The 26320-nt window shown below is 42.9% G+C and overlaps 1 protein-coding gene across 2 annotated transcripts in view; it reads left to right on the forward strand.

The window, feature by feature from the left end:
• Window positions 1–26320, forward strand: part of LOC311240062 (junction plakoglobin-like) — a 397693-nt gene that overhangs the window by 360170 nt on the left and 11203 nt on the right. For both annotated transcript variants that reach the window (XM_084328573.1, XM_084328574.1), the window contains exons 14-15: window positions 8319–8440; window positions 10655–10697. In XM_084328573.1, coding sequence (XP_084184699.1) covers window positions 8319–8440; window positions 10655–10697 — 165 coding nt within the window. The remainder of the gene's footprint in view (window positions 1–8318; window positions 8441–10654; window positions 10698–26320) is intronic.

Below are 26320 nucleotides of genomic sequence, written 5' to 3' on the forward strand. Positions count from 1 at the left end.
TCTCCAGTGCAGTTGAATGAAGTGTCATAATTGTAAAAGAGGCCCACGACACCTCCATTGATTTCAATGAACTTCTATTAAGTTGTCATTGTAGCACAAACAGGGCTGTCCTTGACTAAAGAAACACTTTTCCGACTAATTGATTGTAGATCAATCGTGTAAGTCATTGTGTTTCCCACATGCTGTCATGCAGAAGGAGCTCTTTAAATCCAGTGTTACCAGTCATATACTTATTACTAAGGCTGAGGTTAGACTAGTGTATTCCTGGCGTTTTTTTATACGTTTTTGACGACGTATCATGTCCTATCTACACAGAAACGCTTTTTTTGGCGTTTTTTTGTGGATACGGCTGAAACGCAAAATTGTGTTTGCGTTTGGAGATACGCAAAAAAACGAGTCGACAAACAGCGTGTAGTCAGCACGCTAGCCGTTGTTGCGAAAGCGCCCATGCGCAGTAGATACCATCTGCGTGCCCTTCCGGTGACAGCAGTGTGTGTGTGTGTGTGTTTGGGACAGAGCTCCGTGTCCCAAATAGCTTCAGCTACCATGTGTTGTCAAGTTATTGTTATAAGGACCCCAGTCCAAGCTACAACAGTCTGCATTCCCTTAACAATTGTTTGTATTGAGCCGTATTGTATTGTACCCATATGCAATATGTTAAATAAAGTTTACATCCATTCATTCTGCTAGCATTACCGATGGCATGAGCAGCTGGCTAACGTGAGCTATCAGGATTCAGACCCTGTTAGCTCAGAGTTCCTCTTTCAACTTAACAAGCATTAAACAAAATGGCCCAGTCATCTATTCACCTTTGTTTAATACACACAGCGTTGTCTCTAATGTTATCTAACTACTGATAGCTCGCGATATCATCAGTTTTGATGCTGGCTAAGTAGCGTGAGCTAACGTTAGCTTCTAGCCACAATGCTATATGTTATAATGGCATACTCCATTGACGTTAGCATGCAGCTAACAATGCTACAATGATACCGATCGTTTTTTAGCCTAAACTATCCGCTCTTGGTGGTCACTTGTGTTGATGTTAGTTTTGTTTCATCAACAAATGACAGGCAGAACACACAGTGAATGTATCCGTTTTGTTTCTTGCACTTTTATTAGGCTTTGCTGAAAAAAGAATTGCTGCATTGAGCAAGATGGTGGCGCGGCATAGGCGCCTGCCTTGTTGACATTTTCTTTGCTGGAGCTTCCAGGAAGTGTATTGGCACATTCGTTCTGATTGGTTGAAATTGCCTTCATGTTTGCCACCTACTGCCACCTACTGCTTTGGCAGTGTACTTCATCAGTGTGCTCTGGTGACAAAAATGAAAAAAAAACGAAAGTGTGACTCGAGGCGCATGACGTCGCGGCGATACGCGGCGATGCGTATAAGAAAACAATACGAAGATGATACGAAAGGTGTAACCTCAGCCTAAGACTGTCAATCGATTAAAATATTGAATCTGATTAATCGCATGATTGTCCAGTTAACTCGTGATTAATCGCAAATTAATCGCATATTTTTTATCTGTTCTAAATCTACCTTAAACAGATCTTAACACAAAAGGATGACCCTCATGCATTGCAAATTTGCATCAAATTCAAAACAGAGTGATGCACAAATTAACTTAAAAGAAAATAATAATTTAAAACAATGTATAAAGTGTGCATGAAATAATAGGGGAAAGAAAACGTTAGGAACTTGTTACAATCACACACACAAGGGCTGAGGACTCACCCCCCCCCCCCCCCCCCCGCTCTCTCTCTCTCACACACACACACACACACACACACACACTCCCAGCTCTCTTTCTCTCTTGCCCCTTCCTCATCTCTCTCACCCCCCCCCCCTCTCTCTCACACACACACACTCTCTCAGCTCTCTTTCTCTCTTGCCCCTTCCTCATCTCTCTCACCCCCCCCCATCTCTCTCTCTCTCTCTCTCTCTCTCTCTCTCTCTCTCTCTCTCACACACACACTTTGAGTCAGAAACAAACAAAGTATCAATGAGAGTATCAATAATACACCTGAGTGAAGTCTAGTAAAAAATTAAAATTAAAAATTAAAAAAATATATATTTTAAACGTTAAAGAAAATTGTGGCGTTAAAAGAATTGTGTGTTAACGTGTTAATAACTTTGACAGCCTTACTTATTACTAATACTAATTCACACATGTATAATAATTGTATTATTAATTGTAATTGTATTATTAATTGTATTATACGGCATATACCATATATATATATGGTATTATTATTTATTATTTATATATATTATTATTATTATTTATTTATTTTTATCTACAACTGTTGGATATATCTGCATATATCTGTTCACATACTGTTATACATACCGTATATACCGGACCGTTAACTTACCTGTATATATTATATCTATATCTGTATATATCCCATACCAACTCTCAGTATGGCTTACTACCATAGTATATTTATACCTGTTTCCAAGGCCAGATTAAGAATTCAGAGGCCTCTGGGCCAGACTCTTGTGGAGGTCCCCACACACACATACATGTGCACGCACGCACAGTGGCGTTTTTATATGTAAAACATTGGTGGGGCAGCCACTAACCAAGGCTACATACCAGGCAAACTACAGTAATCAAAATGACAGTAATCCTGCTACTGATGCGTTTTTAACACGTCAACAAACAGCTGGGATGTGGAGATGCGGGCGTGACAGCAGACTCTACGTCTAGTCTTCTTCTTCTTCTTCTTGTATATTTCCGGCAGACTACGCGTCTAGGCATATTGCCGCCCTCCACAGGACAGAGGGAGCACTATAGATTTCCAGCCCTCCCTATACGTCTAGTCCAGGGGTCAGCAACCTTTACTATCAAAAGAGCCACTTGTCCCCCCTCCCACAAAATAAAATGCTCAGGGAGCCGCACAACCTATTTACCCTTAAAGGAAAACTCCAACATTTTGAGAAATTAGCTTATTTAACATCTTCCCTGGAGTTAGACAAGAAGATACATACCTTTTTGTCTCTGTGCATGCATTAGGCTTAGGGAACAGTCGCTCCGTTAGCATAGCTTAGCTTCATCACTGGAAGTGAGGCGGGGCCGGAGCCTGACATTCCCTCACAGTGTATAGTTTGATTGATTGATTGAAAAGTTTATTAACAGATTGCAGAATACACTCCAAATACAACTCCAAAACGTTCATGTAAACATGTTGTGACCTGTGTATTCACCACGTGGAGAAATAAAAAATTATTGAATTAGACAATTACGTTTTATAAGCAAATATACTCTGAACAATTTTTTTGCCTAACCACTCCTCTCTGAGCGCAGCCAGTGATTTCAACGTGTCGTCGTGATTGTTGACATTCTCATTCATTCAAAGGATCCGAACCGATTGAAGTTTATGGATACCATGACTTGAAATCCTCTTACCTTGACGATTAAAAGCCTCCCCAATTTAGAAAACAGTAATCCAATGGCTGGTATTGTTATACCGGACGCTCTGAGCTAACCGGAGCTAACACAGAGCAGGATGGTAAAGCATATATAATGACTTCCTTTCTGGGGTTGTCAAAATAAAAGTGCAACGTTTATAGCAGCGGAAAATGTTTATTTTGTACATTATCTAACGTTAACACGAACCTAAACTAACTTTAGGTTAGTTGTAACGTTAGTGGTTAGGCAAAAAAATTGTTCAGAGTATATTTGCTTATAAAACGTAATTGTCTAATTCAATTATTTTTTATTTCTCCACGTGGTGAATACACAGGTCACAACATGTTTACATGAACGTTTTGGAGTTGTATTTGGAGTGTATTCTGAAATCTGTTAATAAACTTTTCAATCAATCAATCAAACTATACACTGTGAGGGAACGTCAGGCTCCGGCCCCGCCTCACTTCCAGTGATGAAGCTAAGCTATGCTAACGGAGCGACTGTTCCCTAAGCCTAATGCATGCACAGAGACAAAAAAGGTATGTATCTTCTTGTCTAACTCCAGGGAAGATGTTAAATAAGCTAATTTCCTTTAAAATGAAGATAACAGTGTATAACGTTTTTATATATCCCCAAGCATACCCCACATTTAGCATAAAACGCCTGACAATTGCATACCCAAAGTAATTTGCGATTTATTATACTTTATACTTATTGCATTAATGGAATTATAAAGCGACAAAAAGAAAAGTTTGGACTTTTTATTGCTGTTTTTACCTGTTATAACAAAGGAAAACCTCAAACTCTTATGAAGAGGAGAAAAAAGACTGTCTGTGTAGACCTATTTTTTAATAAAACACAGAAGAGGAGACAAAACACTGGTGTCTGTAGATCGACTTTGAAATAAAACCCTGAACTATTCAGGTATATTTGAGTCTTTCCCTTATTTGTGGAACATTTATAAAATAAAAAGTAGTCCACTTTAAAAAAAGACTACCATGTGTAGACCTACTTTGAAATAAAACACAGAAAAGGAGAAAAAACACTGGCATCTGTAGACCTACTTTGAAATAAAACCCTGAACTATGCAGCTCTATTTGAGTCCTTCCGTTATTTGTGGAAAATCGATAAAATAAAAAGTACATTTTTCGTTGTTCGCAAATTTCACACCACATATCGCTACAGGTAAGCCTGCATTGTTAGTCGTGAAAGCAAATTAATCTGTCCACGCTGAATTAAACCCTCTATTTTCCTCAGACTTTCCTTTTTTTGGATTTATCCATGGTTAGCTTACTGGGGGGTCGGAAACTCAAGATTAGCCACTTGCAGACGGCAGGGAGAGGCACGGGGTGTGACGTACTGTATATGTTAGTTGATGAAATATTTTTGTTGACTAAATATTTTAGTTGATGAAATATTTTTTCATTTCAGTGTCACAGTATGACATCGATCTCAAAAAGAAAAAAAAAGAAAAAAGAAACATAAAAAAATATATGTTAAATATTTTTCTTTTTTTTGGAGGCCCCTCGTCACTAGAGGCCCACGGGCCGCGGCCCAAACGGCCTGGTCGTTAATCCGGCCATGCCTGTTTCACATGTTATTCCTATTTATACCACTATATCACTGTATAGTTATAATAATTATACTGTACATACATCAGTTTAGCATATTACCAGTAGCTTGTTATATATATCACATTTAATCACTTGTACATTCTATATTGTTAATGCACTTTACTGTTACATTAGCATTCTGGTTAGATGCCAGCTTATTTTCGTTGTACTGTAGGTGTTACAAAGGGTCAGATTAAACCGAATATATATATTTATTACTTGAGATATATTGTATAATATTTGTATATCGTCTGATATCCCTTGTATATTCTTTGTACATATACACGGAATATCCCTTTACCTAGTACAGGCCAGACCATAATATTCGTTCTCCTATTGGACAGCGACCCCCTAGGCGCCACAGCCATACCCCCAATGTCTAGTTCAAAGTCACCGCTAAGACATGTCTCAACATGCCCAGGTTTGCGCAGTAATACGAGACAGAAATAAGGTTGGCACTAGATTATTCACCTTACGTATAAATACGGCGCAGGTGGATACAGCAGCACTTATCCTGAAACGTGTTACCCCAACAAGTTGAAGCCTTCACCACGATACAACGTGCTGTGAAGTGGGCCCGTTTTGCCCCTAAATAGAGCCTTGAGACCGCGTGCGAATTGATAGCTAAAGTGTCAGAGTTTAACGCTGTATCGTCGAGTTCGACTTATTCTATTATCAAGTAATAGTCTATTATGTATAGTGTATCGTGCGGCTACCGTTCTACAGTGACCAGCATTACCAACGTTTCATCGTACCGAGCTAGTGTGCTTATCCAGGCTGGGCGGCCTAACCTTGTGCCGCCATCCGAGGAGCCCTAGACGAGAACCGTGTGGATATGTACACTGGATAACCTACACCGACGAATGCAGAGCCCTTTTCGGCTGGATTATATTGCTTTGGTCCTGTGGCTGCTGGAGCAGAGAACCGTCTACCCCCACTACCGTGTGGGATCTACCCTGTGAGGAGCCCCGTCGAGCCCGCCTCTAGGACTCAGAGGCTGGCTAGCTTTCATCCATGCTGCAGTGCATACCGGAGTATAGCTGTTGCTTTGTCTAAGGACCAAGGGATTATTGCACCGTCTCCTGTACCTGGAGTCTCTTTATTCCTCGTTGATCCAGACTTTTGCTCCCGACAATTCCTCTCCCCTGCTGGCTTACAACCGGAGGGAACCCCCTTAGTATCTCCAGCTGACCTACGAGTGTACCTTATATAATTCTTATGCTACAGGTGGTATTAATTATCCCATCGTAATATGCTCATGGACTTACGCTCTTGACCTATTCATGCACATTCTTCGTCATACAAGCGCGACCCTAATTCTCAATACTGTAATCTAATATTGCTGCTCTTCTAATAAATATTCCAAACAGGACTTTCTTTGTTAAGCCGTGTTATTGTGTGGGTGTTCATCACATATACCTGTGTACTGTATGGCCAGTAATTAAAGTACATAACTCAGTAGTGGTTTAATGATACCATACTTTCAATACAGTCAGGGAATTGTACCCCTCAGTTACAGTAGGCCTACTTGTGCTGACAATACATTTTAATTTGAATCTAATTCAGCATGGGAAGAAGCATGACACCTCTCTACCTCTTTCTCTTTCTCTCTCGCTCTACCTCCTTCTCTGTCTCTCTACCTCCTTCTCTTTCAATTCAATTCAATTCAATTCAAGTGGCTTTATTGGCATGATGCAGCTTGTACATGTTGCCAAAGCAAATGGTTGATAACATAAGCATGGATTACAAAACACATATTAATGTCATAGTATATACAAAAAATGTCATCATAAAATAGAACATAAAATATTACGGCATAAACATGTCAGGTGACTGTCACTCACTGTCGCTCAGTTTGTGGCAGGCAGCAACATAGGCTGCTGCTAGCTCACAGCTTGTTGAGTCCTCCCCTAGTAGGACTGGTAGTTTTCCTGTATCTGGTAGTGCAAGAAAACCTTTTGTTATTAGTTCAATTTTTTTTAAATGCGTTTCTCTAATATCTTTATATTTTTCACATTTGGTGAGGAAGTGCAACTCAGTTTCAGGCTCACTGAAGATGCAATGACAGCATAGCCTTTGCAGGGAGCCAGGTTTTCCTGTGCCTCCCCTTTTCAACAGCGAGGCTGTGCTCACTCAGTCTGTATTTTGTCAAGGTTCTTTTTAGTTGTTGATCAGTCACCATGCTCAAGTAATCTGCTATGGTGTACTGTCGATTTAGAGCCAGATAGCACTGTATTTTGGTCTGTGCTTTTGTTTGTGTTTTCCAATAGGTGATGTAGTTTTGTTTTAGCTGTGTAGTAATTTGATTTATTCTGATTGGTGATGTGTTCTGTTCCTGAGGTGTGTTAAGAGAGCAGGGTTGTGGACTCAGCCTCAGGACCAGCTGGGTAAGGGGGTTCCTGATGCTCCTCAGCTCTTGGCACTGCAGGGCTTGATAATGGTACGAGAGGGGGTCACTTCGTTTTAGGTGTGTCCAAAAGTTAATTGCTCTTTTTTGTATTTTTAGTATTAGTGGGTAACGGCCTAATTCTTCTTTCTCTCTCTACATCCTTCTCTATCTTTCTCTGTCTCTTTCACTCCCTCTCTCTCTTTGTCTGTCTCTCTACCTTCTCTCTGTCTCTCTCTCTATCTATCTCTCTATACAGTACCTCCTTATTTTTATCTCTCGCGCTACCTCCTCTGTCTTTCTACCTCTCTCTCTCTGTCTATCTCTCTCTGTCCCTCTCTCTCTCCCATCTCTCTCTCTATCTCTCTCTCTCTGTCTATCTCTCTCTCTCTGTCTATCTCTCTCTCCCTCTCTCTCTCTCTCTCTCTCTCTCTCTCTCTCTCTCTCTCTCTCTCTCACTTGTACATTGTATATTGTTAATGCACTTTAGTTTCTGATCAACTAACAAAGTCTTGGTGGACTGAAACCAAACCAAGCCGCTTAATGGACTAATGGACTATGAAAGCACAGCCCTGAACACAGGTATCATCAGTACAACAGGAATTGGACCTGTGAGCTCCAGAGAGAGTACAAGACAAACAGGACGTGTTCTCATGAAGCCTTGATGACTGATCACCTGACCTGAAATCGCTATTTGATGCCTTCGGCTCTGCCGTGGGGGACTAAGCTCTGTGCAATTTTTAGTTCTATTTCACTTGATGAATGAAGCCTATGGTGTTGATTTATTGTACCATTGTTTTCGTTTTTTCTTTTTTTGTCCTCTCTCTTTCTCTGTCTGTCTGTCTGTCTGTCTCTCTCTCTCTCTCTCTCTCTCTCTCTCTCTCTCTCTCTCTCTCTCTCTAGCCACCTATGCAGCTGCAGTGCTGTTCCGCATCTCGGAGGACAAGAGCTCAGACTACAGGAAACGAGTGTCGGTGGAGCTGACCCACTCTCTGTTCAAACACGACCCTGCAGCCTGGGACATGGTGAGAGAGAGAGAGAGGGGGGGGGGAGAGAGAGAGAGAAATAGAGAGAGAGGGAGAGAGAGAGAGAGAGAGAGAGAGAGAGAGAGAGAGAGAGAGAGAGAGAGAGAGAGAGAGAGAGAGAGAGATAGGGAGAGAGAGGGGCGGGGGGACTTTAAAATATTTTAACAAGTAAATTTGATCACAAAAAGAAATATCTTTTAACAAGTGCGTACAAGCAGACCCCTGGTCCCAAATACGGCAACATTACGGGTAATGTGCTTACCGTCTTCTCCAGAGTCAGACAAGAAAATAGATACCAATCTCCTCTCTGTGCGTTCAGTAGAAAACTATCCGGCTGCCAGCTAGCCTAGCTTAGCACAAATGACTGGAGGCAGATACGGACCAGCTTGCCCAGCTGTTGGCCAAAAACACCTCTCCCTGAGTTTGAAAGGTAGGCTAGTGGTCTGCACCCGCTTCCATGAATTTTACTAGATTGGTATGTATCTTCTTGTCTGACTCTGCCTGGAGAAGACAGTAAGTACAATTTCCATAATGTTCCTTTTATGATTTTAGACCGGTTGCTCTCACATCTGTTTTAATGAAAACATTTGAAAAACTGGTAAAGTCAGACATCTTAAGAAAAACTGAGCACGCTCTTGAACCCATGTGTGTATAAGTATGCAGGTAATGCAAGTGTGTCGAGTGGTGTGAGTCTGTCTATCATGCTCTCATTGAATGGATTTTACCTTTTTCTTTTGTGTCATTGTTGACAGAATCCGGCTATAGGGCGACAATAATGTGGTCAAGAGGCATGGTTTCTGTCTTTAGCCTTTAACTGGCGTGGTTTATTTATTCACATGGCATGAGCAGCAGTTCTAGAGTTCTCCTCTCACTGAGAGGCTGGAGGGGAAAGAGGAAGAGTGGGAGGAGACATCTCTATTTATACTCGCCACCTGGTGGTGTTCCTGAGTGGCTCCGTCCTAGAGCGCCCTCTAGTGGAAACAGTTATATATGCAGTTAGACAGTTACTAACAATCCTACACAGAACCTCTGACTTCAACAGTCATGGCTTGAAAGTCTATCTCTAAAGAAACTCTATGAACCAAATTGTTAAACGGTCTGGTAGCAGGCTGTGAGTCAGAGCTGAACCCAGCGTCCCTGAACGCCAGACAGCCACACGGCGGAGAACCAGCTCCGTGTTAAACGACGACTCCCACCCGCCTCCACAGTGATTCTCAGCTCGGAGTTTGTAGTCCCAAGGTGTAGAACAAAGTGGTATGAAAATAGCTCCGGTCCAGCAGCCGTCACTCAGAAGAACAAGACTGATTGGTTGATTGATTGAAAAGGTTATTAACAGATTGCAGAATGGGCACAATACAGTACGGCTCAATACACACAATTGTTAAGGGGATGCAGACCAGAGAAAGACTTTCGTTTTGTTTACATCAGGGTCCCCCATTTTCAATTCATCCTAACATTTATGACATACACAACATACAGATATACAGTAGGCCTACTGTTACATCCAGACATTATGACATACAAGATATACAAATATACAGTACTGTTTCTTTACAGACAGAGTTTCTAAAAGAGAATATATACATTTGAGGGGGAGGAAACAGTACATTGGAGGGGGTTGGGTGAGAGGGGGTTTGGACATTTACCAGGGCCAGTTTCGAATTGCAGCCTCCCGTAGGTGCTCTTTTAGAGCGGTTTTGAAGGTGGGTAGGGCGTAGCAACATTGCACAGATGCTACAGAAGCAACTAGGGGTGGGGGGGAAATCCATACAGCAATATATTGCCATATTTTGCGTGCCAATATTAGACTGATACAGCGATGCCAAGTATCAGTATTTATTTATTTATTTTGCTTGAAAATCCCATTTTACTGCTAAAGAAAACGATTGGAATGAGGTGAACAGAAAACGCTATCTTATTAGATCAGTAGAATATCAACTATAAATGTACTCTCTGATGTAGGACATTATCAGTAGAATATCAACTATAAATGTACTCTCTCTCTGATGTAGGACATTATCAGTAGAGTATCAACTTTAAGTGTACAGTACTCTCTCTGATAGGACATTATCAGTAGCAATGACTATTATAAAACTTGTGTCAAATACTGTTACAATGTACTGTCTATCTCTCTTTCTCTCTCTTTCTCTCTCTTTCTCTCTCTTTCTCTCTCTTTCTCTCTCTCTATCTCTCTATCTCTCTCTCTCTCTCCAGGCCCACAATGCAGTTCCATTGGAGCCCAGCTACCTAGCAGATGGTGAGTGTTCCATGTTATTAGACATTTCAATTTGCTGTGGTTGTGTTTGTATTAGAAGTATAATTTTATTAGACAATATTTTCAAAACCAGTACAGTAAGTGAGTGGTGACTATGGGTCTATGGGTGACTACTACTGCTACTACAACTAGTACTACTACTACTACTACTACTACTACTACTACTACTACTACTACTACTACTACTACTACTACTACTACTACTACTACTACTACTACTACTACTATTACTATTACTATTACTACTACTACTATTACTACTACTACTACTGCTACTACAACTATTACTACTACTACTACTACTACTACTACTACTACTACTACTACTACTACTACTACTACTACTACTACTACTACTACTATTACTACTACTACTACTACTACTACTCAAGTTCAAGTTTCTTTATTAGTTGTCATACAGAAGTACAGAATGCTTCTTTCTATTACGCTCCAGAGACTGTGCTAGACAAAAATAGATAAGTATAAAATAAAATAAGTATAGCAAGTAAAAATAGAAGTCACATACGTGGACACAAGTGTTCAGTATGTACATATGTACAATGTTCAATGCAGAGTAGAAGTAACTGAGTTACCATACAATATACTAATATACAATATACTATATAGTGCAAAGCAGAAATGGGATGAGGTACAATTTACAGTAAGGTGTAATGAGGTATGGGTTGTAGTGCAAATTCTTTACCAATAAATATAAAGTGTGTTTAGGTGTTCTAAAGTGTGTAAAGTGGGTGCTGCAGTGAGTTGTTTGTTTAAAGTGAGTGTGTGCATGTGGATGTGTGTGCTGTGAGTGCATTTGATGGTTGTTACATAGTGTTATTGTTCGTTGAGCATCCTGATGGCCTGGGGATAGAAGCTTCTTCTGAGTCTTTCTGTGCTTGCCATGAGACTCCGGTATCGCTTGCCTGACCGCAGCAGTTCAAAGAGGCAGTTGTTTGGGTGGCTGGAGTCTTTGATAATTCTCTTAGCCTTACCCATGCACCGCTTGTTGTAATTGTTCTGGAGAGTGGGAAGCCCCCCTCCAATTGTGCGTTCGGCTGAACGTGCCACTCTCTGTAGTCTGCTACGGTCTTGTGCGGTGCTATTCCCAAACCAGGAGGTGATATTGCCAGTCAGGATGCTCTCTATTGTGCATGAGTAGAAGTTCTTAAGGATCTTCTGACTGACTTGGAACTTCCTTAGGCGCCTGAGGAAGTAGAGGCGTTGCCGTGCCTTCTTCACAACACTGTCAATGTGTGGGGTTCATGTCAAGTCCTCGGATATGTGGACTCTGAGGTACTTGAAACTGTTCACTCTCTCAACCGGTGCCCCGTCGATGCTGAGGGGGCTGTAGTCCCTGACCCCTGACCTCCTGAAGTCCACAATCATCTCTTTTGTTTTGCTGACGTTCAGGGCGAGGCAGTTCTCCTGACACCACTGCGACAGATTCTCTACCTCTTCCAGGTAGGCCCTCTCGTCGTTGGCAGAGATCAGGCCCACCACTACTGTGTCATCAGCTAATTTGATGATTGTGTTGTTGTTCCGCTGTGCCACACAGTCATGTGTGTACAGGGAGTAGAGGAGGGGACTCAGAACACAGCCCTGGGGGGCCCCTATGTTGAGCGTGATGGATGAGGAGGTGCAGTTGCCTGCTCTTACCACCTGGGGTCTACCCGTCAGGAAGTCCAAGACCCACTGGCAGAGGTCATAGTTCAAGCCCAGGTCCCTCGCAGTTTTCCAATCCTGCCTCAAGACTTGCGCTCTGTCTAGGTTCCTACATCAGCCCTGTCCATCTAGCGTCATTTCACAAACTGTTTCTGAATGTCGTCTTGTAGGGACCAGTCTGCTAACTGTTCCTAGAGTTAAAACAAGACATGGGGAAGCAGCATCAGGAAGATCTTAGATCTGCCCCATCGCTGGCAAAACGTTTTATGTTCACCTTCACCTTTAATTGAAACGTAATTGCAGCTAATAGCACAAATTAAATTGCACTAATTACAAAAAATGTCATGCGTTTTATGCTTTTTTAATATTTCAATATTTCTTTCCTTTCCGTGTCTCTCATGTAAGGCACTTTGAGACGCCTCCGAGTATGAAATGCGTTCTATAAATGAGGTCGTCTTTTCTCGCCTTGTAAAATGCTCTTTAAAAAATGGATGCAATTAACGTCAGGCAGCATCCAAAATGCTGGCACACTTTAGCAGCAGCTGGGAGCGTTAGTGCGCTCTGCTTTGGCAAGACGCCAAACGACGTGCCTAACTTTTTTTTCTTTTTTTGTATCCACTTTTTCTCCTTATTTTTCCATTTTTTCTCCCATCCCAATTTCGCCTCGCCAATTCTACCTTCAATTCTTCCCTCCCCTGTCTCGAACGTTGCTAGACTATGCCTCCCACTGGTCGGCTGCAGTGAGGACCAAGCCTTGCATCACGTGTCCCCTCCGGTACACGAGGAGGCAGCTGTCGCATATTTTCACCTGAACAGCGCGATCTCTCAGCGGCGAGGAGTAACGCGTGGGAGGCTCACGCTGCCCCCGAAACTTCGTGATTTTGCTGTACAGACGCACCAACCGACCTGTAGGAGTCGCTGTCCACAACGTCCAATCCCCACCCACCGGCTTTCCCACCCTCTAACAATGCCAATTGTGTTAGTATGAACGACCAGCCAAGCTGGTAGCAATGCCGAGAGCTGGGCTCGATACCAGCATATCCTGCGTTAGTGGCGAGCACCTTGCCCACTGCGCCACTCAGCCGCCCCACGTGCCTAACTTTTTAAAATCCTATTCAAATATAATATTTTTTTTTGGCTGAGGATTACGTGGAAAGAAAGAGATGTTTTTTGGAACCCTCGCACTGCGTGTATCTCTATAAAGACGAGTTGCCGTGGGAGTGTTTTTAAAACCGCCTCTCTGGTGAATACGCGGCTGCAGCGGTGTTGTGTTTTTGGCTCCGTTTTTAGGTTTGTCTGAATGTTTGATTTCAGGTGCTGAAGTCTTGCCACACTCACAGTACACACAAACACACACACACAGTACACACACACACACACACACACAAACAGAAACACACACTCTCTCTCTCTACGTTGCTCTCCTTCTGACATTCTCTTTCTCTCTCTATCCCTCTCTCTCTCTCTCTTTCTCTCTCTCTCTCTCTCTCTCTCTCTCTCTCTCTCTCTCTCTCTCTCTCTCTCTCTGTCTATGCTATGTCAGGTACACTGAAGATAATACAGTTGGAATGTAGCCTAAAAGTAGGGCAATTATCTCACACAGTAGCTTTCAAAATGCTGAGAGTTTTGGGTCATAAGAGAAGTTAATTGGCAATATGGGCCCAAGAGAGAGGCGGTTTGAACACCACTTCAGTAGATCTGCATGCAGGGGATTTTATTTTCTCCACTATATATATTTTCTTTCATCTGAAGGTTGACTGAGCAAGTTTCTCTATTTACAGTGACACTCCGCTTCACGCTCTACTGTTACAAACTAATACACCTGGCTGGTCATACAAACAACAAAATACTTTAACACACCTGGGAGATGCCTGCTGCTCTGACTGCTCTAGCTGCTCTGACTGCTCTAGCTGCTCTGACTGCTCTAGCTGCTCTGACTGCTCTAGCTGCTCTGTCTGCTCTAGCTGCTCTGACTGCTCTAGCTGCTCTGTCTGCTCTAGCTGCTCTGACTGCTCTAGCTGCTCTGTCTGCTCTAGCTCTTCTAGCTCTAGCTGTATATATTTTCTTTAGATCACTACATGATTTGACCTCCTGACCCCAAATTCCATCAGACGGTCTAGCCAACTGTGAGACACGAGTAATACGCACACACACACACTTTGGCGCGACGACACTTTGTTGTTGTTGCAGCCGACTATCGCATATGGTGTCTCAGGCTTTCTGTAGTCGACATGTGTCAACAAATGTACATGTCTGTTTGAATTTATGCTGTGCCGTTGTTACTGTAAAAATGTTATGATTGTGATATGATGTTGTTAATGAGACGATGAGCTGTATGTGTGTGTCACTAGAATTTCCCCAAGGGGATCAATAAAGGAATATCTTATCTTACACACACACACACACACACACACACACACACACACACACACACACACACACACACACACACACATACTGTACATAGACTCAGGGTCCCTGAGAATGTGTCTGCTTACATAGGCTTGTAAGCAGACACATTTTCTTGTGCACAGTCACACAGACACACTCACTCTCGTGCACGGTCACAGACACACTCAGTCTCGTGCGCTATCACACAGACACACTCAGTCTCGTGCACTATCACACAGACACATTCAGTCTCGTGCACTATCACACAGACACACTCAGTCTCGTGCACTATCACACAGACACACTCACTCTCATGCGCTATCACACGGACACACTCACTCTCGTGCACGGTCACAGACACACTCACTCTCGTGCGCTATCACACGGACACACTCACTCTCGTGCGCTATCACACAGACACACTCAGTCTCGTGCACGGTCACAGACACACTCACTCTCGTGCACGGTCACAGACACACTCACTCTCGTGCGCTATCACACGGACACACTCACTCTCGTGCGCTATCACACAGACACACGGTGCAGAGGGTCATGACTTGAGTGCTGCTTGGCTGCCTTCCTGTCAGAGGTGGTGAATAACAACACAGGCGTGTGTGTGTGTGTGTGTGTGTGTGTGTGTGTGTGTGTGTGTGTGTGTGTGTGTGTGTGTGTGTGTGTGTGTGTGTGTGTGTGTGTGTGTGTGTGTGTGTGTGTGTGTGTGTGTGTGTGTGTGTGTGTGTGTGTGTGTGTGTGTGTGTGTGTGTGTGTGTGTGTGTGTGTGTGTGTGTGTGTGTGTGTGTGTGTGTGTGTGTGTGTGTGTGTGTGTGTGATGCGTGCGTGCGTGCGTGCGTGTGTGTGTGTTAGTCTATTACTGTATATGTGTGTGTTAGGGATGGCAACCCCCCCCCCCCTCAATGTTAACGTATGAGATTGTTATTAATAGCCAAGCTAGCATATTTCTGGGAACAAAAGCATTCATTCTGAACGTTGCTTCATGCATCATCACTGACATACAATGAACGTTAGGTTATGACTATAACCAAGTTCTGTTAGTTAGGGGCGATGCTTGGCATCGCTACTGCACTATCTCGCGTACGTGCACGCGTACTGAATAAACCACAAATGTACCTCTAATACCAGTATTAGTCTGACCACACCCCTCATCAGCTTACCTTCATAAGCAGGTGTGTGGTCACCTGCTCTCCTCCTTCCCAAGCTTTCACCACAAGGTGAGGACAAGGGCTGCAGCGGCCGTCCGATGCCAAGCATCGCCCCTAACTAACAGAACTTGGTTATAGTCATAACCTAACGTTCTGTATCGTTAGTGGCTTAGCTTGGCATCGCTACTGCACAAGGGAGGCCAAGCGGAGCCACTTGGCTGACAAATACACCCCGCTGACAGCCCCCCAAAACCATCAGAACAGGGAGGGCCGAGCCCCCCCGACCCCCCCTAATGGAGGGTAGCCCCCCTATTAGGGACGTCACGGGAGGGCGACGGACCCGACCGTGCGAAGAGGCACTCAAGCAACTCAACGCACAGGGTGAGCAGACCGTGGCTTGACCCCACGACTACACACACGCACAACCCGCATGCCACCCGGGAACGAACGGAGGAACAACCTCGTTACTGCCCCCAGAATCACGGGGTCAAGGGCAAACCCAACCCCGTGGCAAGGCCGTAGCAGCGGAGCACGAAGGAAGACCCAGACCCACCAAAAGGACTGGACTCCCTAGAATGGGGGCCCGGAGAAGTCCATGATGCCAGCATCAAGACCCCACCAGGTGGGCACGTAGTGCCCCGCCCCCCACATCGCCAGCGTATTCGGACAAAGGCCCCTCAGTTACTGCACCTGGTATTCCCAGGCGGAACCAACCAGGCCAGAACCTGCCCAGCTCCCGAGATCGGACGAGATCGGGCGTGTTCAGGTCGGTATGGCCGTAAGCTGAGCGGGCCCCGTCCCCCCAATAGTACACCGCCTGGCACACTGACCCTGCAGAACAGGCAGTCAGCATGGCCGTAAGCACACAAAAAAGGTTAACCAACGGAAGCAGGCAGCGCACCGGGGAAAAACCAGGCAACAGGCTGTTAACCCTAGCCTGGAGACTGCGGACGAGACAGGCGCCAGAGGGGACAGCTGAACACAGCCGCCCCGGCGGAAGGAGCGTAAGCTGGCGGTGTTGCATGACCAAGCCTCCATTTAACCACCCCCACCCAGAGGGGTCGAGGCAGAGAAGGCTGACACGATTGGCAGACGTCATGAACGTGCAGGGGCACCCTCAAACGGTGAACCCGGGAGTTGACACTGCTCCAACACACCAGGGAATCAACCACCTCGGTGTTACCCAATGCGGTGGTTGTTCCTATAACCCCTCAAGAAAAAACTCCAAAACACACCTGCGGGTATACACCGGCTATACCGCAGTACAAGTGTCTCAGTTTCCAAAAAGGGTTAACCCAGGCCTACGGGTCGCAAACATCACTTCGGACCGGGCCTGGCGGTACGGGAAGCACAGGGTCACCAGAGGAGGTCAAAAAACCACCCCCACAGGCCCCTCTTCGCCATGCGTGAGAGAGGAGCGAAAAATAATGGAGAACCAGCCCCTAAGCACACCGTACCTGGTATTCCCCGGCGGTCTCCCAACCAAGTACTAACCAGGACCAACCTGTGTAGCGGCCGAGATCCGACGAGATCGAGCGCGTACAGAATGGCATGGCTGTAAGCCATGACGACAGTGCTGAGTAAAAACATACCCAACCAGGGTCTCCATAGCGCTTAACCCTGTGACACCCAGACCGACCTGGCATTTTTCCCCCTGAAAAAAGCCCAAGTCCCTCAGGGTACCAGAACAGCAGATCTGCATCCCCGGCGGACAACGGGTTCAACTGATCTGGACCAGCGTGACCAGAACCAGTCCCGTGCCCTAACCACGCCGACATGCCTACTCCAGGAGAAGGGCAGATATGCGTGTTGATCTTAACATGAAAAGAAGGCGCCACCCAGACGTTCGGACGAACCGCGCCTGGTGGCCCACCCCAAGGGCGTGAGACCCCACTACATATGTTCAGATCCATCCCGTCATCATCCCCCAGACATGAACGAGAATCCGTCGACAACCCACCCAGGTCATGGGATGTGGTCGTCGGAAGAGGAAAAACCCCCATCTCAGTTGCTTTATAAAAACGCTGTTTCAACCACAAGCAACCAAGGCGTGCCAGTCAATCGCCTGTTTACAGCGAGCTAGCACTATACGTGCGTCGGGACACACCCCCATCAATGAACAGGCTATTTAGACCTGTCATTGAATCCCCAAGGCGCCCAGGGGAACGACAAGAGGGGTGTGACACTCCCTAACTCCAACACTTCTGGAATAGAAAGAAGGAAGCATCAACAGTATGTATCCCAGTCTACACAGCCGGGGTAAAAAATGTTCACATTTTTACATCCCACCACCCTCCCATAGGAAAGAGACGGGGATCCCCAGAGAGACTTCCCACGCGAGCTGTACAGATTGAAAAGAATATATTGCACCTCGAGCCATGTAAAAAACTGGTTTTAGGGCCTCCGGGGAAGAGGCACTGAACCCATACACACTCAATAAACGAATTGAATCGAATATACATACAATAGAAAAGGACCCTTCTAGAGGGTCCACTCACTTTGACAATCTGAGGAGGAAGGCTCTGTACTCTGATGGAGGCTTCCTCACATGGAAGAAGGAGTCCGAACTCACAGAAGGCCTGAATAGGCGCTTGGTGAGGAGGAGCCCTGACCACCCCCCCTGAAAACAGATCCATCACATGGACCTGAACAGCACACGGAAGTCCTACCAACAGAGACGCGCACGGTGACGTACTCTATGGCGGGGGAATTCCTGCGGTGCACACGCCCAATATACCAGGCCGTGGGACCAGGAACTCCCTCCCCCCCCCCCCCCCCCCCCCCCCCCGTAACGTGCCGAACCGCCACGTGACGGGAACCTTGAAGGACAGGGGGTGTACCCCTGACCGACAGAACAATGGGGAGAGGAAAGGTTACCAGTTCACCCCTTTACGACCCCACACCCATGATACGACGTAACGACAAAAAGAGAATATGACACAGTCATAGTCAGCTCTATGAAGCGTTTCACAGCTCCACACAGCGCATGAGCTAACCTGCTATCTGATTTTTACTAAGGAAAAACACAGAATAGAGAAGGCTCTAAAACATACACATGTGCTTCTGTGGCCAGTACAACCCAGTTGTAGGTCACATGACACACACAACCCATCATCACCTACAAAAAATGGCAAAAAACACTCAACAGAGGAACGCCGTTTTTTTCACAATGAGAGAATACATCATTCTTGATTAGTATCGACCACAGGCCTTGCTAAGCACACATGACAGCAACCAAACCAATTTCCCTTTAGGAAATAAGTTTCTCCAGCAGATTTAGCACAACCTCAGCAATCAAGCTAAGAGTTACATCGTATCCCTACCACACAAAAGACACAATTAATGCACAACATGTCTGATAGGAGGTGATAAAGTCCCCAGGGAACCGGGGGGGAAAACACAATCCTCTTATTTTACCCTCAATACGGCCAGTTAAAACAGGAAAACCTGTTAATGTGTGAACTCACTGTTCATTGTCATTACAGTCTGAGAAAGAACATTCCTTTACTCACTTGTCACCAAGCATAGCTTCATAGGTTAGTTGCCTTAGTAGTGAGTACACGGTACACATAAACACCATGATGTTTCTCACACAACAACCAGATCAATACATCACGATCTGCACGGAGAAGCTAACTGCCAGTGACAAAAACAGCTCACACACAACCCGCAACGTATCCCAAATGCATTGCAACAACACACGTTTTGGGAAAAAACACCGTTATTCACAATACATTTAGCAAAGTAAAACCAGAAAACGTGTTATGAGGTCTGGCCAACCCCGTACCTACCCGGAACGCAGATCAGCGAAGTGCAGTCACAAGACACCGTAGAACACAGCCGTCCTGTGTTGTTCGATCCGGGCAGCGTCGCCGCTCCACCAGTCGCTACAGTCCTCTTTGTTGACGCAATCCCCGTCTAGGCTCAGGCAGGGTCGACGAACATCCCCTGTCAAGGATGACGTCGTGGTCAAGAGTGTAAAACATGTTAAAATCAAAGCACGTTCAACAGAATAGCATCAAGCTAACGGCTGCTCCAACCGTTCGGGTGCTATTGCTTCCGCTCGCGAGACGCCGATCTAACGACGCACGCGATCAGAAGCGAGCTCCCGGCGGCGCGCGAGAAGCTAAGCTACCCCGCGCCAGGCCACTGACCGGCTAACCGTAAGCTATGAACATGTAAACAATGACATAACACTCACCCAGACAGGCCGCCGTTCTGAACCCTCCTCACTTTTTAAGAGAAAAGAGAAAACAAGACGTCAACACCGCTTCACAACGGTGACATTACCACGTCCGGCGGAATCAGCACAGTACCAACTGGCCTGTATAGCTGACTTTGAACATGAATCTGCCGCTATCGCACATTACATGCACATATCCCCTCGTGAAGGAATACTCTCATTTGGATATGAAAGATGGGGTCTTAACACGGTGACAGAGAGAATCCACTCGTCCAGAACACACAGGGATCACCAGTGTCAATGGTCGCGGCCCACTAGTTAAAACTATAATGGTCGCCAGACCAAGGCCTTCTGTCGCCTAGGCGGCTAAACAAAGGACCCTAGCCTGGGGCCGGTTTCCATAAACTTTGTCAAGTAGCCCCCATAGCACTAACAGACAAGTGGAGCCCGCCAGCAAACATTACTCACCCAACCTGGAACGCACCGCTCCTCACAACAGCGGCATGTCCGACAGTTCAGCTGTGGCCTGACAGGTTTCACCCCAACAAACACAGCAAGGAACTGCAGTTGAGAAGCATGCAGCGGCGTGCTCCCAATACGAAAACCGGTGGAGGGTTTTTAGAATGATCATCATCTTCTAGACACTCAGTACGAAGACAATATCGCCGTATTTTCTCGAAAATAGTGAGAGAGAAAATAAAGATATGATGTCAACGTATCCTTGTTTCCCAAGCTGTTCCTAATCCAATTTCTTCCATCATGGTGTCAAGTGTGGGGATCTACCGAGGCACCTCTTCCTTGTGGTGAAAGCGAGAAGGAGGAGAGCAGGTGACCACACACCTGCTTATGAAGGTAAGCTGATGAGGGGTGTGGTCAGACTAATACTGGTATTAGAGGTACATTTGTGGTTTATTCAGTACGCGTGCACGTACGCGAGATAGTGCAGTAGCGATGCCAAGCTAAGCCACTAACGATACAGAACCATCTCCAGTCTCTCTTTCTTCATATTTTTTTCTGTTCTCCCAGCTGTTAGCGAACTGTACCCAGTGTGCCGTTCAGTGGTGTAACAGTTAATAGGGTCCCCTCTCAATACACTACACAGCGTAGGTGGCGGTAAAAACAAGGGAAAAGGGATTTTCGCATTAACTAATCGATTTTTTTACTTAACTTAACGACTACTATCGAATATTCGTGTGTGCGTGTGCGCGTGAGTGTGCGTGTGTGTGTGTGTGTGTGCGTGTGTGTGTGCGTGTGTGTGCGTGTGCGTGTGCGTGTGCGTGTGTGTGTGTGTGTGTGTGTGTGTGTGTGTTCAGGAGAAGCTACCCTTGTTAAAGGTAGAATCCATAATTTCATCAAACAGTGACCTCTAGGCAAAAGGGCCCCTCTTGGTATTGTACTTTGTTTACATGTTTTGTTTTGGGTTGATGTGTGGGTTGGAGTTTGATTTGATTTGATTTGAAGTCTTTATTTCGAACATGCAATGAATACAACAAACAATAACAAAAAAGAAAAACAACTCAATCTGCATGTTCGAAAAGGAGTAGGAAGAAGTATACACTTATTTAATCCTACCCCTTTTCCACTACTCAAATGAGTGTACTATTTTAAACATAAAAAAGAAAAGAAAAAAAAAATATATATATATATATATATATATGCAAAACAAAAACAAAAACTATATATGTATAAAATAAAATAAAATAGAAAACAAAATAAAAATGTAAACACCCGTGAATATCAAGTCCCTTCTTCATCCCTGTACCTTGTGAACATAATTTCCTTATACATCAGTTTGAATTGTCTCATGTTTGGACATTGCTTTAGCACCACATTTAGACTGTTCCACAGTTTCACTCCACATATTGAGATGCAGTGTTTTCTCATGGTAGTGCGTACGTTTAGCACCTTTAAATTGTGTTCTCCCCTCAGATTATAACCCCCCTCCCTATCAAAGAACAATTCTTGAATGTTTCTTGGAAGTGCATGACTTTTTGCTTTATACATTGATTGTGCCGTTTTAAATTCCACAAGATCATTTAACTTCAATGTCTTTGACTCCAGAAACAATATGTTAGTGTGATCACGATAACCTGCAATGTGAACTATCCTTATGGCCCTTTTTTGGAGTATAAAAAGTGGTTGTAGTGTAGACTTATAATTGTTTCCCCAGACTTCAGCACAGTAATTTAAATATGGTAAAACTAGTGAACAGTAGAGAATGTAGAGTGATTTTCTATCCAGGATGTGCTTTACTTTACTCATGACTGAAATGCTTCGTGAGAGTTTAGATTGGACATGTTTTATGTGAGGTTTCCAACAGATTTTATGGTCTATTATTACACCTAGGAATTTATTTTCATAAACTCTTTCAATAATCACATCATTTATTTTAACTTGTACCTGAGTATCCAATCTACAGTTTCCAAACAACATAATTTTAGTTTTGCTCAAGTTCAATGATAATTTGTTTCTATCAAACCATTCCTTCAATTTCTTCATTTCAGATGTGATGACCTCTAAAAGCTGCTGGACATTCTCACCAGAAAAAAAAAGATTAGTGTCATCCGCAAATAAAATACATTTAAATATATTGGATACTTTACATATCTCGTTAATGTACAAGATGAACAGTTTTGGACCCAACACTGACCCCTGGGGGACACCACAAGCAATGTCCAAACATTCAGATTTATAATCTCTCATTGTCACAAATTGTTGTCTTTTATTTAGATAGCTTCTTACCCAGTCCAATACTACCCCCCTGATCCCATATCTCTCCAATTTCCTGATTAATATATCATGATTAATAGTATCAAATGCTTTTTTTAGGTCAATGAATACTCCAGCTACATGTTTTTTTTGATCTATGGAATTTGTGATTTTTTCAATGAGTTCTATTAACGCTAGTGATGTTGACCGGTGTGTTCTGAATCCATACTGGCTATCGGTGAGTAAATTATGTTTATCAATGAATTTATCTAATCTGTTGTTGAAGAGTTTTTCTAATATTTTTGAAAACTGAGGAAGTAGAGAAACAGGCCTATAATTTGTGAAGTGGTGTTTATCTCCAGTCTTGAACAGAGGTATGACTTTTGCTATTTTCATTTTATTCGGAAATCGACCAGTTTTGAATGATAAATTGCAGATGTGCGTGAGTGGTTTTGAAATCCCAATAATGACATTTTTTACTATTTTCATATCTATTTCATTACTGTCTGTAGATGTCTTGTTTTTACATTTATTAGTAGTTTCTATAATTTCATTTTCATCTACCGCTTCCAGAAACATTGAACTAGGATTTCTTTCAATGTAATTGTCTTTTATGTCTTCAGGGGTCACTGGATCTGGGATTTTTCCCGCTAATTCTGGTCCAATATTTACAAAAGATTTATTAAAGTTGTTAACCACATCATCCATATTGCTAATAGTTTGATCCTTTTCCATAAAATACTGAGGATAGTTTATTTGTCTTGATCCATTCCTGATAATACCATTTAATATCTTCCAAACACCTTTAATATTATATTTGTTGTTATCTAATATTCTACTATAATGATCCTTCTTACATCTTCTCATAATATTAGTCAACTTGTTTTTATATTTCTTATATTTATTTTCTGCCTCTTTAGTTCTATGTTTTATAAATTCTCTATATAGTGTATTTTTCTTTTTACATGCATTCTGTAATCCCCTTGTGATCCATGAGCTGTCTGAGTGTTTATGTTTACTGCTATATTCTTTTATTGGACAATGTTTGTGATATAGTAAGTTAAATATAGATAAGAATGTTTCATATGCTTTATCAGTGTCATCCTCTTTATATACTATCTCCCAATTTTGTAGTAGCAAATCATTTTTGAAAGCGTTCATTGATTCTTCAGTCCTTACTCGTTTAAATTGTAGTTTATTGTCCTGCTTGTTTTCTGTGTAGTTGTTGTCATAAACTGTAAAAACTGGTAAATGGTCGCTGATGTCATTTATTAGTAATCCACTCACTGTATTGTTTTCTATAATGTTCGTAAATATATTGTCTATCAGAGTGGCACAATGGGATGTGATTCGGCTGGGTCTTGTGATTTTTGGATAAAGGCTCAAACTATACAATGTGTTGATGAATTCCTCAGTCATTTTATGTTTGTTTGGATTTAAAAGATCAATGTTAAAATCCCCACAGATGAAAATAGCCTTTTGATTATTGTTTATATACATTTCTTCCATCCAGTCCTTGAAAACTTCAATATTCGAACCTGGTGCTCTATATATACAGCTCACAATTATATTTTTCTTTTTTTCTACACATATTTCTATTGTTATACATTCTAATAAATTATCAATCACATTTGTCATTTTTTCTACAATCTTATAATTCAAGTTATTATCCACATACACAGTTCAGTGGGTATAGGGGAGGGGTTGCTACTGCTGGCCACACCTCAGGCTCTGCCAAGAGAAGTCTGGAGAAATCCACAGTAAAATAAGTTACTAAATTCCAACCCACAAATTGGAAAAAAGTCAAATACTGAGGGTGCGTGGACTTTTTGTCTAACCATGCTTTTTTTTAGCTACTGTTTATACTGTATATAGTCCTGTATATTGTGTACATCGTGTCCCATATGTTACTTTATGTTTATAGTGTCCTATATGTTACTTTATCTTTTTTATATACACCATGGGAAGGGGGAAACACAATTTCATTTCTCTGTATGTCTTGCACTGTTGCACATTACGAGAAGCGACAATAAAGCTGACTTTGACTTAGACTTTTCTCCTATGAAGGCCATCAAAACAAGGGCACATTCTTCCACGGCCAATGATGAGTGTCTCAGGATTGCCCTTACTACTAGTACTTATGAGCCAAACTGTGTTGAGATAGCAAAATCAAGGTGTAAGTCTGTTATGTATGTAGTTCTATAGTAGATAATCATCTGATTGAGGCATGTAATGTTATCTTACTGTAAATACAGTGAATGTTCTGATTGAGGCATGTAATGCTATCTTACTGAAAATACTGTGAATCATCTGATTGAGGCACGTAATGCTATCTTACTGTAAATACAGTGAATGTTCTATTGAGGCACGTAATGTTATCTTACTGTAAATACAGTGAATGTTCTGATTGAGGCATGTAATGCTATCTTACTGTAAATACAGTGAATGTTCTGATTGAGGCACGTAATGCTATCTTACTGTAAATACTGTGAATAATCTGATTGAGGCACGTAATGCTATCTTACTGTAAATACAGTGAATGTTCTATTGAGGCACGTAATGTTATCTTACTGTAAATACAGTGAATGTTCTGATTGAGGCATGTAATGCTATCTTACTGTAAATACAGTGAATGTTCTGATTGAGGCATGTAATGCTATCTTACTGTAAATACAGTGAATGTTCTCTTGAGGCACGTAATGCTATCTTACTGAAAATGCAAAAACTAAACAAATATGTTCTATGATGATTCAACAGGCCTGTTGTTATTGTTTGTTGTTATTGTTGTTTTTATTGTCAGTCTGAATGTTTTACTGTTTTCATTTTTCACAAATATGGATATCCAGTATCTCCAACATCCGGTCTCTCCTCTCTGTTTGGACACAAGTCTTGCAGTAAATGTGCTCATGAGAACTGAACTGATGAAGGTTTGCATTTGTGAGACCTGTGAGCATTTAGTGCCCTCTAGTGCTGGAACACAGTATCTCCAATCACACCTCATGTCCTCTAAGCCAGTGGTTCCCAAAGTCGGGGTCGCGACCCAAAGGTGGGCCGCGAGCAGCCACGGATGGGCCGCGAGATGATTTAAAAAAAAATTAAAAAAAAAAAAAAAAAAAAAAAATTGTCAGGCCACTGAACTTAGAAGCAGGCCAGGACAGTGTTTCTAGTTGTATTCTAAAATTATTTTCTATTGTATTCTAAAATGTGACTATATGGTTTTATATTAACTTAATAAATAAACAAAAACGAAAAATCTACTTATTTCAACGAACATTTCAAACTAAATAACAGATTATGCACATAAAACGCTGAAAACAACCGAAGCAACAATAGTATTTTAATGAGGCTATTATTATTATCATTATTATTTTGCAACAAGTTAGCCCTCTCATAAATAGCACATATAAATGAATAACTAACTTGAACTAACTTAATAGGATTGAAGTGATATTTGGCTTAAAAAACCGGTCGCCTGGCAAAAAAAAAAAAAAAAAAAAGCC

This window comes from Notolepis coatsorum (genome assembly GCF_963971535.1).
Source record: "Notolepis coatsorum genome assembly, chromosome: 14".
NCBI classification, from domain to species: Eukaryota; Metazoa; Chordata; class Actinopteri; order Aulopiformes; family Paralepididae; genus Notolepis; species Notolepis coatsorum.